This window comes from Salvia splendens, chromosome 22 (genome assembly GCF_004379255.2).
Source record: "Salvia splendens isolate huo1 chromosome 22, SspV2, whole genome shotgun sequence".
NCBI classification, from domain to species: domain Eukaryota; kingdom Viridiplantae; phylum Streptophyta; class Magnoliopsida; order Lamiales; family Lamiaceae; genus Salvia; species Salvia splendens.
In genome coordinates, this window is record NC_056053.1 from 1608921 (window position 1) to 1621441 (window position 12521).

The 12521-nt window shown below is 36.5% G+C and overlaps 2 protein-coding genes across 3 annotated transcripts; one reads left to right on the top strand and one right to left on the bottom strand.

Moving 5' to 3' along the window:
• Nucleotides 1-2645: 2645 nt before the first annotated feature.
• LOC121785815 (protein REPRESSOR OF SILENCING 3-like) lies at nt 2646-6586 on the bottom strand. 2 transcript variants are annotated; one of them, XM_042184263.1, is made up of 5 exons: nt 6284-6586; nt 5034-5255; nt 4339-4833; nt 3275-4240; nt 2971-3171 (listed from the first exon to the last, which is right to left on the bottom strand). In XM_042184263.1, exons 1-5 carry the CDS (start codon nt 6476-6478, stop codon nt 3106-3108), a joined length of 1944 nt encoding a protein of 647 aa, XP_042040197.1. In that variant the 5' UTR covers nt 6479-6586; the 3' UTR covers nt 2971-3105. The 2 variants fall into 2 exon arrangements, with proteins under 2 accessions (XP_042040196.1, XP_042040197.1); XM_042184262.1 differs by having other exon boundaries at nt 2646-4240; nt 6284-6585.
• Nucleotides 6587-6890: 304 nt separating this feature from the next.
• On the top strand, nt 6891-12128 carry LOC121786008 (light-mediated development protein DET1-like). Its single transcript, XM_042184513.1, has 11 exons — nt 6891-7192; nt 7858-8285; nt 8380-8608; nt 8941-9099; nt 9560-9628; nt 9779-9835; nt 10406-10486; nt 10696-10860; nt 10952-11047; nt 11672-11771; nt 11878-12128. The coding sequence occupies exons 1-11, from the start codon at nt 7121-7123 to the stop codon at nt 12015-12017; spliced, it is 1596 nt and encodes a 531-aa protein (XP_042040447.1). The 5' UTR covers nt 6891-7120; the 3' UTR covers nt 12018-12128.
• Nucleotides 12129-12521: the final 393 nt, after the last annotated feature.

Here is a 12521-nt window from a genome sequence, read left to right on the forward strand (position 1 = left end):
AATGCATATAACTATCTCAATTTAAATTATTTTTCACACAACATATATCAAATTAAAGATAATTTTATAAGGATTCTAACGAGATCTCACTTGCATATGTTCCGATGTCAAAATTTGGAAAAAAATATTGAGTTTTCGTATTTTTGTAAGGCCAGATTAATGTAAACATAGCTAATAAAATATGTTAACATAATACATATAAAATGTCAATTTGAAATCATGTTGACATATTCCAAGCATCATATTAATATAAAACCCTAAATTTAATAGTTCTTTTATTTTTTAAATTAAATAATAATAAAATGAAATTACACATGGCAATTTATACACTATTAGGTTTCTAAAAAAAATTAATTAACTATTAGTATAAATGGAAAATATTGAGGAGGGCAATTGCCACTTACACTCCCGTAGTAGTTACGCCCTTGATTGCTTACGAAAGTAGTAGTACTAGTGTACTACTACTTTTATTTTCAATGAATAAACGTATGTAAATGACAGTTTTTGCTTATTAATTGACAAGCACAAAACGAAATACCTAAATTAGCAAGATTTTTCAAATTAGAAAAAAGAATATCTAATCAAAATTAGGAATTAATGGTGTATGGTTATTGTTGTATTCAACGAAATATTTATTTTCCTCGAGATATTCTAGGGTATGGTTATGCTATAGAGGAGTACAGTTTATATTAAAAACCTCTCTACGCTTACGGCGAAACAAACTAACAAACTCTCAGTGGAGTATATATATATATATCGACTCCATCATAGTTCCATTATGCATTCTTTAAAACTCTACAATTACCATAAATTAAGCACATAGCCATGAACAACGATGTGTGCACAGAAATTCTGTTGCATATGCCCATGCGGTCTCTCTTGAGATTTAGAGCCGTTTGCAAATTCTGGTGTTACATCATCGATTCTCCATGTTTTCGAAAACTGCACATTGACAACAACAAATCAAGTGGCATGTTGTACATATGGTTTTCTAATTACCATGGTCGTACGCGATTGGGACACAACAAGAAGTTGTTAGTATCTTATACAGCGGACGACCATAAGTGCTCTAGGTTTTATAGAGTTAATTTATACGGGCCAGTCAAGGGTCTAATCTGCATCTACAGCACGAAACCGAGTTCGGTCATAGCCATAAGCAACCCTTGTCTTGGCCAAGTCAAGCTTCTCCCAGCCTCTTCCTATTCCGACTCCTGCTTTATAATCAAGCAGGAGGTTGCAATTGGTTTCGACGAAGATTACAAAGTTGTACAACTCATGCTCTGCAGTCATCATCCCTACCGTCCCAATCAAGGTGCGAAAATGGCCACTTTGCGCACTGGCACGTGGTTTCAAGGCTGAACTCATTACATCCAGAGGAGTTGATACTAAGCTTGGACATGAAGAATGAAGTGTTTCAGACAATTAGGTTATCATCGAGATTTGGGCCCAGACATCAAGATGGTATCATTGCTTGTAACTATTTTGCTGAAGATGAGCACTCGTTTTGGCGCTTTGATTTACCTCATTTGTCTACTAAGACAGTGACGATTTATCGTTCTTCTGAGGTGAGCTATGGAGTGGGAAGGGTATTGTTTTGGAATCTTGTGACGAATGTGGTAAATCCCTTCTATCGGAAGGACTTCTATGAGCCACCTCAATGGACGATCACTGATTGTGTTGTTTTCGAGTGTTGGATGAACGTGTTTATGTATGATTATCGTGCTCGCAAGTATGATTATCGTCCTCGCAAGTATGATCCTCACAAGCATGATTATTGTGATAACAATGCATTCTCAAAATTTAAGCATACATGTAGCTTCGTTTCACTTGAGAATGTTTCCTAGTTAATTTTTGTTTAGAATTTTGGTTTGATTTCAAGATTGGGCATGGATTATTTGAGTCTTCATTTAATTTCAGTTACTATTTTATTTCCCATCTTTTTATCTGTTATTCAGTTAGTATTTTTTAATATATGTGAACTCTAAAATATGGTAATGACTTATTCCCATCTTTCTGGAAAAATCATTGTAAATCATGAACTAATTGTTAACTAATTATTTTGTACTGGAATAGGTTAACTGCTTTCTTTTTTGATATTTTAATTCAGTGAAAAAAAGAACTAGTTTTTGTGATAGAGATAAAAAATGAGTATTATTGATACGAAGTGGAATCAACTTGGTTCTTTGATTGTGGTTAACTCTTATATATTTACATTTTATTAGAATATTGAAGCACCACTAGAATCTAGATGATGTGTATATATGTGCAAAATCATCACTGACACATGAAAATAATATGTAGTCCATACAAAAAAGGAAAATATTAAAACCCTAAATAAAGAAAAATAAGAAACAAAATGAAATATACTAACTGAATAATAACGAATAGCACTCCATAATTTTAATAGAAAAATGGGAATAATTTCCAACTCATTAATAAGTTTCAAGTCAATAGTTCATTCTTTGAAATGCATAGAATATTCAAATAATTCAAGAGGAACATGCCCAATACTGAAGTCGAATCAAAATTCTATAAAGAGATAATAACAAAAATTAACTGAAGACATTATAAGGTAAGTAATACAAGAAATAGAAAATGAAAGAGACCTCTATCACTACATCATTGTTAATTATTGCTATAGATGGTGTTTGTAAATTCACTGAAAAATCAAATAACGGTAAAATTATCCAAATAGCAGAATTATGGTGTATATTAGATATAGAGATCATATGAATTATCCAAAGAGGCATAACTCTGTGAATGTGCACAACATAAAGAGATCATATAAATGAACCTGCCAAGGCAATTAATCGGACTTAAACTGTTGGAGAACGATCATCTAGATTCACTAGAAACGGCTAGGAAACCGTGCAAGTGCCATCCTGTGAGTCTGAATACCTCACTTGCCACGCTGTTTCTGAAGGGAGTTCATTTCCTTGCCTTTTCTTTTATGTGAACCACTTAAAGCTGCCTTAGACTTAGCCCACTCCTTCATTGAATCAGCACTCTTCATAAACGGGCAAGTTTCACTGATAATGATCTCTCCCATAGGCCTAGTACTTGGTACCAGGTTCACACCAAGCACCGGCGCAGTTGAATGGGAATTCAGCTGCCCTCCAACTGGACCACCGGTATTCTGCTCCTTGGTAAAAACATCCTCATTCGGGTTTCCTGTATTAGCAAGACGTTGAGGTTCACCAATGTCTTCAGCAAAAGATTTTTTATCCAAAAACTTGTCTTGTTTACCCCGACTTGAACTGGAAAAGTCAATCACCTTGAACTGTTGTGGCTCTTGTTTTTGAAAAGTTACATCAGGCAAAACTTGTGAAAGGCTGAAGGCACTTGCATTTGCATCTGCAACCATTTGCAGCCATGAAGACTTTCGTTTCCATGATGCGCCTCTAGCTAATAAATCTTCAGACGCAGTTTGCTCAGTAGATTGGGCATCAGAATGTTTTTCCAGCTCTTGAACTTTGCTTGATTGATCTTGCTGGCCATTGTTTCCATTGGAGCAGCGTTCTGTAGAAATACCAAAACCAGGTTCAGCTTTAGTATCAGAACCAGGTTCGTTTTCAGCATCCGAGCAAGGTTTGGCTTCAGCATCAGAACCAGGTTCGGCTTCAGCATCAGAGCCAGGTTCGGCTTCAGCATCAGAACCAGGTTCGGTTTCAGTATCAGAACCAGGTTCGGCTTCAGTATCAGAACCAGGTTCGGCTTCAGTATCCGAACCAGATTCTGCCTCGGTATCAGAACCATTTTCAGCTTCAGAATCAGAACCAGGTTCGGCTTCAGTATCAGAACCATTTTCAGCTTCAGTATCAGAACCAGATTTGGTTTCAGTACCAGAACCAGGTTCGGTTTCAATAGCAGAATTACGGTTCGTCAAGATATCTGATATGTTGAAAGCAGTGTTCCCCTTTTCGCTGACCAGGGCTTTCCATGCTGATTTAGTTGAGCTAGCCACATCAGAACTTTTCTTTTGAGCAATAGCCACATCAGAACCTAACCGTATAGAGCCTGGATCTTTATCTACCGTTTTTGTGTTTATAACAACTTGATCACCTGTGCAGTCATGAGAAATCTCTATCACTCGCTTCTTCTTAGAAGGTACTGTATCATTTGGTTTGTCTTCACGAACAGACTGCTTTCTCTTATTGTCAAAAATTTGGTTAGCTCTTTGTGTTTCCTGCTTCTTTCCATTGGTATTATACATGGCCTCGGGCTCATTTACCAACGAATCCTGGAATTCATGGCAGAGAAAAACAGAGTTGTCATTAAAGGCACAAAAAGAATAGGAAGTGATAAGCAAAGAACTACTACCTGTGTCATGTATTTTACCTGATTTATAATAGTACTTGTTTTCTGTCCCCAATCCTCAAACAATTTACCCCTCTTACTTGACCGACCCACAATGTTAATAACAAGGTTATCTTCATCACTTTCTTGATCTTCCTCTTCTTCCTCGCTTTCTTGGTCTTCCTCGTTGCCATCAACTTGACATTGATCTGCTAAAGATGCATCATGTTGTATTTCTTCAGAAGGTTCAGCTTCATTGGACACAATCTCTGAGCGGATTTCCTTCTCTAACAGCTTGTCCAATATTGACTTCATCATGTTAAGTTCCTCCTCATTCACCCCATTATTGTCTACCTCGTGATCATTAGTTTTATTTCTTTTTGCTGGCATAGGAAGCCCAGAATGATTTCTTTTGGCTGGCTCTGGAGGTACAAAGTGCTCCTCACAATCACAAAAGTGGGTGGGGAGGGATGGAACTTCAAAGCGCTGAAAGCTGTACTTGTGTTTGCCAGTTCCTTTGAGAGGTATCACTTTTAGCTACAAGAGAATACAATAGATACTGAGATAATGCCAAGATGCACCAGACAAAAATCAGCAAGAACTAATGGAAAACTTAAGTCGTATAGTAGAAGGATGTTATTAGACTCATAGGAAAAATAATATGAATGAATCATAAGAAATCTAAGAATCCGGGCAAGGAAAAAGAAAAAAAAACTTCAATACTTAACCAGATTTACCTTCCTCAACTTGGGGAAAAATAGCTTGAGCTGCATTTTTTCAATATCTTCTTTCTTGGGTTTCGGCATTTCACATACACTTTCATCAGCATCAACACTCTGGTTGGGCAATTTAGTCTCATGTTGAGCAGCTTCCATCCACTCACGTCTTAGGCGAGATTGATAGTCTTCTTTGGCCTTCTCAAGTTTAAGTCTTCCCCCCTTCCACATGCAACCATTATACTGTAGCATTCATACATCAGATAGCCAACTGTGAGAAATCATTATAATGCAACAAACTCAACAAATGTAAAACTGATTATTGCAATGCTAAAAACAACTAAAGCATGAAAATAACAAGTTTTGGGGGTATGATGTTAGCTCAATCTAGAAAAATGTATGACCTAGGTCAACAGTCGTGATCATTTTCCACAAAAATAGCTACAGTTACTCTCTGCCCCACAATGCAGGCATGTTGTTGCTTTTACAATCATGTCTGACTATTGAATTTCATCAAAACATATAAATGATGCTACACTAACAAGATAAAATATTCACCTTATATCGTATTTTATTAACATCTAACTTCAGTTGCATTTCACATTTGATATGCATAAGGCTAATTCACCTTTCGAAATCCACACAGTGGCACGGCCTCCGCCTATCTACAAAAGTCTGAATTTAACTTAACCATAAATCCTCGGGATTAGTATGTAACTGAGTCAACAATGACGCCTATACAGCAACATGTAACAACCTTTATTCCAACATAGAAAAAGTTGAGACCCAACACAAAATCAGGTAGATTTAGCCTACCCAAGAAGAAGCCAGTTATTCACCATGTTTAACTAAGTCGGACAACTGCAGGCATATAAATACTTATCAGACTCGTACATAATCAGTAAGAAACTAGCTACAGGCTGCTTTTCCCTCAATTACCGATAAACGCTCTTTAAGGGGAACGTTTACTCTTGATTATGCATAAGATACATGATTGAGCTTTTTTATCCTCATTGCTAAGATTTCTCCAATCCTACTCTTTTGACGGGATATAAATCAAATAAAATCAGCTCAATGATATCAACCATCAAGTTTTCTGGGATATGGCAAAGTTCCAATCCATCTAAATGCGTTAATTGTAATCAAATGTGCAATATTATAGAGACGGACCTAGGCATGAAATACATCACATTTCCCACACAAATGTAATAATTCAACATGAAATGTACAGAGACAGTGAAGGAGAAGGGGAGAGAGAGAAAGAGGGAGACCGTGCTGAAGAGCTTGGAGAGGCCTTTGTCAGAAGCCGGAACGAACTCTATGTAGGCAAAGCTGCGACCTTTGGTGCGAATAATCTCGACGGATTGAACTTCGCCCAGCTTCGGCGAGGTGAAGGTCTTGTGGAGATCGGATGCCTGCACGTTTGATCCCAATCCTCCCAGATGAAGCCTCAATTTCTCTCCCATCCTCTCAATTCGATCAACACTGCAACTTCTCACAGTCTCCGCTAGTCAGCGTTGTGCGTCGTCAATGGAGGTCGTAAAACCCTAAACCCCCATTATTCCGATTTCGGGAAAAGGTAAAAGAAAATGAAAAGAATAAAACGACGACGTAAAGACTTGTGGCTGGGCTTGGATTGTTTTGGGCCGGTTTGCGAACCGAGCCTTGGACCGTGTATTCATTGCCACAATGAATTTAATTTTTAAAAAATAATTGGAAATTGCAATCACCAAATAAAAAGAAGAATTTGAGAATTTCATTATCATACACTTCTAATTATTAATTTAATTTTAGAAATATTGCAATATAAATAAAAATTATCAATCCCATATGAATCGAATGTAGCTGACTCAACATTTGTGGTTACAAAACTAACATGCAGACTTTCTTCAATTATAATTGCTTTCTCTCTCTCACACACAGAAACACAAAAACACATTTCATCTCTCTAACTTACCCCATCTCGTCTTCTTGTGTTCACTCCATTCAAATTCCCCACCCCAAAAACCCCCCACTCTCAACCTCAGCTGAAATATTGTCTCCACATGGTTTGAATTCAGGGGAAAAAACAAATTATTAGGAAGGAATTGGGATTGTTTTCTTACTTAATGTTTAGAAGCAACAATGTGGCGGCCCGAATTTTCGAGCGCCAGATTTCTTCTCCTGCTCCCGGCACCTCTGTAAGCTTTATTCCCTCTGCCTTTCCTCTATTTCGAGCTGTTTTTATTGTTATTGCTGTTGTTTGAGCTGTTTTCATGGTTGATTTTGCACTTAGTTTAGCTTCAGGATTTCAATTTGGCCGTTATATTTGGTTTAATTAGCTGCAAGCATGGGTGAGATAGGTCTCTATGTTCAGAGAGATGAGTGTGATTGTTTCCGGAAGAGTTTGATAATGTGATCTTCTACATTGGTGCTTGAAATTTGTATCATCGAGAAGTAATTTTGGACAGTGCAAAAAATAGGGATAATAATGGAGAGAGTGAAGTGATTGAGTTAAGTTTCTCTGGACTTAGCGTTGGATGTAAATTTGATTATCAATTTTGGAGAGAACAAGTGAAAGATTACTCCTTTTTTTGGTGACACACACTGCTTGAGCTCCAGTGTAGCCTGAATGTTGTGCTTGATTATGATAAGTTGGTCAATCTTTCGGTTTGGGCTGCTTTGTGACTTTTTTTGGGTGAATTTACGGTCTTTCGCTTGCTTTATGCTCTGTTAGACATGAGCTTTTGTTTTATAAGGATTTTTCTCGTATGCACTCACTAGATATAAGTTAGGGGATTTTGTGGTGTATGTAATTGTTTAGTATCCATTCTTCTGAATGATATCTAACTATTAACTGCCCCAGGTCCATTGTGCCAGACGATTTTATGAGAACATAGTTCCAAGTCATACTATATATGAAATTGAATGCCCTGACATTCTATTTCGTAAGTTCAGTGACGACGGAAACTATCTTGTAACCTTCAGCAGGAATCATCAGGATCTTGTTGTGTACAGACCGACTTGGCTGTCATTTTCGTGCAGAGAAGACGATTGTCTTAATCGTGATCTTCCTTCTAAAGCCAACAAATTCGAAAGTTTTTTTACCCAATTGTATTGTGTCACTCTTGCTGCCAGTGGTGAGCTTATATGCAAAGATTTCTTCCTGTACTCCGAGAAGAATCAATACGGAATATTTGCAACGTCAACTGCACAAATTCACGATGCACCTGCGGTTGGAGGTGCAATTCAAGGAATTCCGTCAATCGAAAAAATAACCTTTCATCTTATAAGGTTGGTATAATATTATATTGCTGCAGTTTGAATTTTCAACCCTGTAAAGCTATAGAATCAACAATCTGAGTGTTGCTTACTCTAAATCGTATAGATTGGAAGATGGAGTAATACTTGATGAGAGGGTTTTCTGCAATGATTATATTAACCTGGCGCATAGCATGGGTGTTTTCTTGTACGATGATTTGGTGGCTATAGTGTCTCTGCGTTATCAGAGAATCCACATTCTCCAAATCAGAGACTCTGGAGATCTTGTTGATGTTAGATCTATTGGGGAATATTGCCGAGAAGATGATGAGCTTTTCCTCAATTCAAGTTCTCAGGCAAGTGGTACTGCTTCAAGCTCTTCAAAAATTATCCAAAAGGTTTATTGGTGATATTGCTGTCCCACACTCCTGTCAATCATGATGTTCTTAACTGAAATCAAATATAATTACAATCTTCACTAAATATGTTGTACAGCTTGCATGTTAAGTTTAAGTTTATAAAATGGTATTGACGACAAGACTCTCTCTTTCATTCTAATAAATTGATCCATTTGCTCATGTTTGAATGCTCTCATTTAACCAGGTGATTTGTGTCTCAATTTTATATGTCCCATGGTGAATTTTGGTATAAGTGTAGACCCGACAGGTAATTTCTTTACTTATTGCAGGGTATGGCCATCCCAGACAGAAATACAACACAAAATATTGGCAATGGTCTGGAAAGTATCCATCATATGCCAGAGACTTCTTTTTTAAGTGGTTTAAAGCAGCGCCTGCTTTCGTTTATATTACGCGGGATATGGAATGAAGAGCATGATCCGACTTCTGTAAGTATATGGATATTGATAAAAGTAACGAAGTTTCTGACATGTTTCCCCACCTTAAATATAAGCCATAAAGAGTACTCATTTTAGAAATATAGTATGGCCTTGTGATAGTTGCTAGACAAAAGGAAGGGAAATGGGAAACTTTGGCTTGTAGGTTAACTTTAGTGTTTTTAAACTTAAATATCCCTGAATTGGGAAATTTTATTTGAGATGCTAGACTTAAATGAGATGATTCATTAAGTGAACTTTGTTCTGTTGGAACTAGGTAGTATTCATGCCATCACCTAAAATATTTTGAGAACATATGCTGTAATACCAATAGTAGCATTGTCATGTATAAAGTATAAACTGAAATGTTAGCACTTTAGGCTGCGGTACTCAATTTTGGAAGTTTTTTTGAATAGCTTCTCGGACTATATCTATAAATTCTTATGTGTTATGATTCTTGACTTCTTACCAGAGAATGCAGTGCCTTAAGAAGAAGTTTTATTTCCATTTCCAAGATTATGCTGATTTGGTTATATGGAAGGTGTGGATCTATTTTTCATATTCAAGTCCTTACATTATTCCACACCCCTGAATGTATATTTTTCAATTAATTTATTTTCTTTATTTTTATACAAGTTAGTATTTCCGTACTGCTAGAGCTTTTTGACCAGCAGTTGATTATCTCGCTCAGGTGCAATTCTTAGACCGCCATCACCTTTTAATAAAGTTTGGCAGTGTTGATGGTGTGGTGAGTCTTCGTTTATTGCTTATTGCATTCAATTTAGTCATAATATTCTTTTGTTGGTGAAAGAGTCATCACACGCATCTAAAGATAAAGGGAGGTATTTCATGGTTTATCTCAGTGAAACAGGATGTAGCTTATGGTCTTATACCTAATGAATATGATTGATTTAAGAAATAAAATATTCTCATACTTTTTGCTACCGCATATGTAACCAAATGCGGACAATAGAGCAGATTTTGTTTCAGTTGAGAAGGGCTTCTGTAATTTGAGATAATTCCATCACCAAAAGTGCGCAGCAATTGCCTTTTTAGGCGTCCATAGAGAGTGTTTCTATCTTTTGAACACCACTCCTTATAATTTACCCTCACAATAATCCTTGTTTACACAAAAACCTGCACATGGCCCACCAACGTTTCTAGTTATGGTAATTTAGATGATACGTTGCAGAAATAACCACTAGCTGGTTGCTGATCCATTGCTCATAATCCTATTAAAGGCCTCTGATTATCATTGTTAAGTGGCTTTAGACTTAGGCTTGGTTCCTACTTCCTAATTTGATTCACTGTGCTGCAGATGGCACGAAATACAGATAACCATCCCGCATTCTTTGCTGTATATAATATGGAGACGACGGAAATAATTTCATTCTATCAGGTCTGTAACCATTTGGCTACTCCTGAAGCCTTGCTAAGCAGAGCTTGTAATAATTTTGTTTCCCATTCATATTCACAAACCAATTGCTTTCAAATTAGTTAATGTTTGGCAGCTTAAGTATTATGCTTTCTTTGGTAGGAATAATTTTAGTTTGAATTTGGAGGCTTATTTTCCCTCTTGAACTATTTTCTTTTTTTTTCTCTTCTTAGAACTCTGCTGAGGATCTCTACACATTGTTTGAGCTGTTTTGCGACCATTTCCATTCCTCGTCAAAGAATTCCTTTTACATGAATTTTTTATCAACACATTCAAACAACATTTATGCCCTGGAGCAGTTGAAATGCAATAAAACCAAAGCTAGCAGCTGCCAGCAGGTAAATTTTGGGGTTTGTAATTGGTATCTATTCTATACCGTCCATCAATTGTCTACTTTGACACGTATGCACATGACTACTAATAATGCAGTTTGTTAAGAAGATGTTAGCTACTTTGCCTTTCAATTGTCAGTCCCAGAGCCCTTCACCCTACTTTGATCACTCACTATTTCGATATGATGAAAAGGTTAGGGTCTATTTCTTTTTTCATCTTTTTAAAGTTGTCTTGGTAGAAATTGATATGCAATTTAATTTATGCTTATTTGTCCTTTCTGATAAGATGATAATTGCAAGCTCTTGGCTGCAAGCTCTTGGCTCTGCTTTTCTGTCATAACAAATACTAGGAAAGTAGATAGGACGATGTTCTAGTCAGCATCCTTCTAATTTAGGATATTTGGTCACCACTACTTGCAACACATACAATTGGCTATTAACATTTTAAATCGTTTAATTTTGAATGTCTTTCACGAACAATAAGATTTCCAAATTCCATGTCTTATTACATGGTGTGTTCATGCCTTTCCCAGAAGCTATTAACTATCCACCTCTAGTATATGACCAATTTTTGAACAAGAAATGATAGCATTTTGCTTATGTCCACAAGAAGTAATTTACACTTATCTGTGAAACTGAACCGAGAAGAGTTGAATATACATGCTGTTACATCCTAGTTTCTTTCAGCTTCCCCATTCTACTCCCCTAATCTTGTGACCGAACAAGATTCTCTTTCATGGAATCTGAGTTGATTAAGGTTTATTATCAATCTATAATCTTTGAGTTTCTTGATTAATGTTTGAAGCAACTTATGCAGTTGATTTCAGCAACTGACCGACACAGACAGTCCACTGACCATCCGATCAAATTCATTTTGAGGAGGCAACCGAATACTCTTAAATTTAAGATCAAACCAGGTAGCGAAGGCACTCTAAATCTAAACTATGGCTCTTAACACGTACTACTCCTTGATTTGCAACAGATATCTTGCTTAACTGACAATGATTATTTTTTACTCTGAAGGTCCTGAATCTGGGAATTCGGATACCCGGACGAAGAAGATATCGTCGTTTCTATTTCATCCGATTTTGCCCCTAGCGATTTCTGTACAACAGACTCTATTTTTGCAGCCAGCAGTTGTTAATATCCACTTCCGTAGATAATTCTTTGTCATGTCCTACACGAATTTGTATTTTTCTGATTGGTAAAACCATAGATATTTGGATTTCTTCTCTATATATTCATAAAATGTGTACCAATTCTTGTGAGGTGCATTTATGGAATCATCCTCATACCTAGTTCAAGTGCAGTATTATCTTGTGAGGTGCACTTATGTATCATTTTGTGAGGAAAAAAAAAAGGATTTTCATTTGAGTGTTATTTTTGTTCATAGGAACCTGCGGCTGCTACTTTTAGTTCCTATTGGGTAAACTTTTGGTGAATTCTTATTTTCCCTAAAAGTGGAAAAACACTTACTTTATGATTAATATCAGATTCCTAGAAGGTCAAGTCTTCAAACTCATAATATCGCTGGGGGGATATCTTATTCTATTAGGCACAATATTATTCAACCTCGAATTCAAGTTTATGTTGTTTAAATGATATCATTTCATGTATAATTCAGATTACATATAGGCTATACGGCTAACCATGTAGGATCAAAATTT

Bases quoted from the DNA above. Each gene is read 5' to 3' on its own strand.
- LOC121785815 (XM_042184262.1), bottom strand. From the start codon at position 6,478: ATGGGAGAGAAATTGAGGCTTCATCTGGGAGGATTGGGATCAAACGTG. The intron at 4,834-5,033 runs GTAAATCTGGTT...ATTCTCTTGTAG, and splicing joins TTTTCCCCAAGTTGAGGAAG to CTAAAAGTGATACCTCTCAA. The intron at 4,241-4,338 runs GTAAAATACATG...CATGAATTCCAG, and splicing joins CAAGTACTATTATAAATCAG to GATTCGTTGGTAAATGAGCC.
- LOC121786008 (XM_042184513.1), top strand. From the start codon at position 7,121: ATGTTTAGAAGCAACAATGTGGCGGCCCGAATTTTCGAGCGCCAGATT. The intron at 11,048-11,671 runs GTTAGGGTCTAT...CAACTTATGCAG, and splicing joins TATTTCGATATGATGAAAAG to TTGATTTCAGCAACTGACCG. The intron at 11,772-11,877 runs GTAGCGAAGGCA...TTTACTCTGAAG, and splicing joins TAAATTTAAGATCAAACCAG to GTCCTGAATCTGGGAATTCG.